Source organism: Nannospalax galili, unplaced genomic scaffold, assembly GCF_000622305.1.
Source record: "Nannospalax galili isolate Female #2095 unplaced genomic scaffold, S.galili_v1.0 C48694629, whole genome shotgun sequence".
Lineage (NCBI taxonomy): Eukaryota > Metazoa > Chordata > Mammalia > Rodentia > Spalacidae > Nannospalax > Nannospalax galili.
Genome location: NW_008472073.1, coordinates 209 through 1131, shown reverse-complemented (window position 1 = coordinate 1131; position 923 = coordinate 209). Strand labels below are relative to the sequence as shown.

The 923-nt window shown below is 67.8% G+C and overlaps 1 protein-coding gene across 1 annotated transcript; it reads right to left on the bottom strand.

Moving 5' to 3' along the window:
- Nucleotides 1-7: 7 nt before the first annotated feature.
- LOC103728350 (testis-specific H1 histone) lies at nt 8-590 on the bottom strand (the record flags this gene model as incomplete). Its single annotated transcript, XM_008826399.1, is given in 2 exon segments — nt 8-568; nt 570-590. Coding segments are annotated over 2 exon segments (582 nt in total), but the record flags the coding sequence as incomplete, so codon positions are not given.
- Nucleotides 591-923: the final 333 nt, after the last annotated feature.

Here is a 923-nt window from a genome sequence, read left to right as displayed (position 1 = left end):
CCCTGGCTCTGATCCGTGCCTGGTTCCTGACCCTTGACTTGGCACCTGACCTGGCGGGCGACCTGGCCCTCGACCTGATCCTCGATCTGGCCCTCCTGACCTGTGGCCTCAGGGCCTTGGCCTTGCTCCTCCAGGCTTCCCGGGCCTTCTCGGCCGCCTTGCGCCGGGAGCGGTGCAGGTGTGGTCTGGAGGACCGCGGCAGGTTCCCCCTGGAAGAGCGGCCGTCCAAGGCCAGCCGGGACCGCCCCGCCTTTCTCCTCGACTTCGGAAGCTTCCACACCCTGAAGCAGCCGGCCGCGTGGCTGCCGCTCACTCGCAGGAGCGTGGCCTGGGTCTCGGACCCGCCCGGGCCTCCCACGGGGCTGCCGATCTTCCTGCGCACCTCGTAGCCGGCGCTGCCCAGCGCCTTCTTGAGAGCCGCCAGGGTCGGCCTGCCGGGCGCAGTGATGGCCCCGAGCAGCACCTGCGACACCCTGAGCACCGACTGCCGGCGCCGCCTCGAGGCCGTCCGCGGCATCTTGTCCGCCGGCTGCTTGACCGGAACCTCAGTGCCGTCGGATTCACTTGTCCGGTTGGGCCGCCTCCGCCATGGCCCCGCTTCGCCGGCCGCGAGGTCACGGGCTTTGAGCCGGCCTTCTGACCTGCGGCCGGAGCTGCCCGGGTCACGTCACAAAGCGGGGCAGGGCCGGGTCTTCCTACCCCAGTCGGAGGACCCACACATCTCACCCACGTGCAACCTTTTGACTTTTCCTAACCAAGCGGGGCACCACCTAGGCCTACCCCAGTCTGGGTGTGTAGGGGCTGTGTAGCCCTTACAGCCATCTTTGTTCCGGGCTCCTACTCGCTGAGCCTGATTACACTTTCCAAAGCCCATTGTTTTTTCCCTGGCCCTGCAGGCCATCTACCCAGGTCAGAACGAGAGG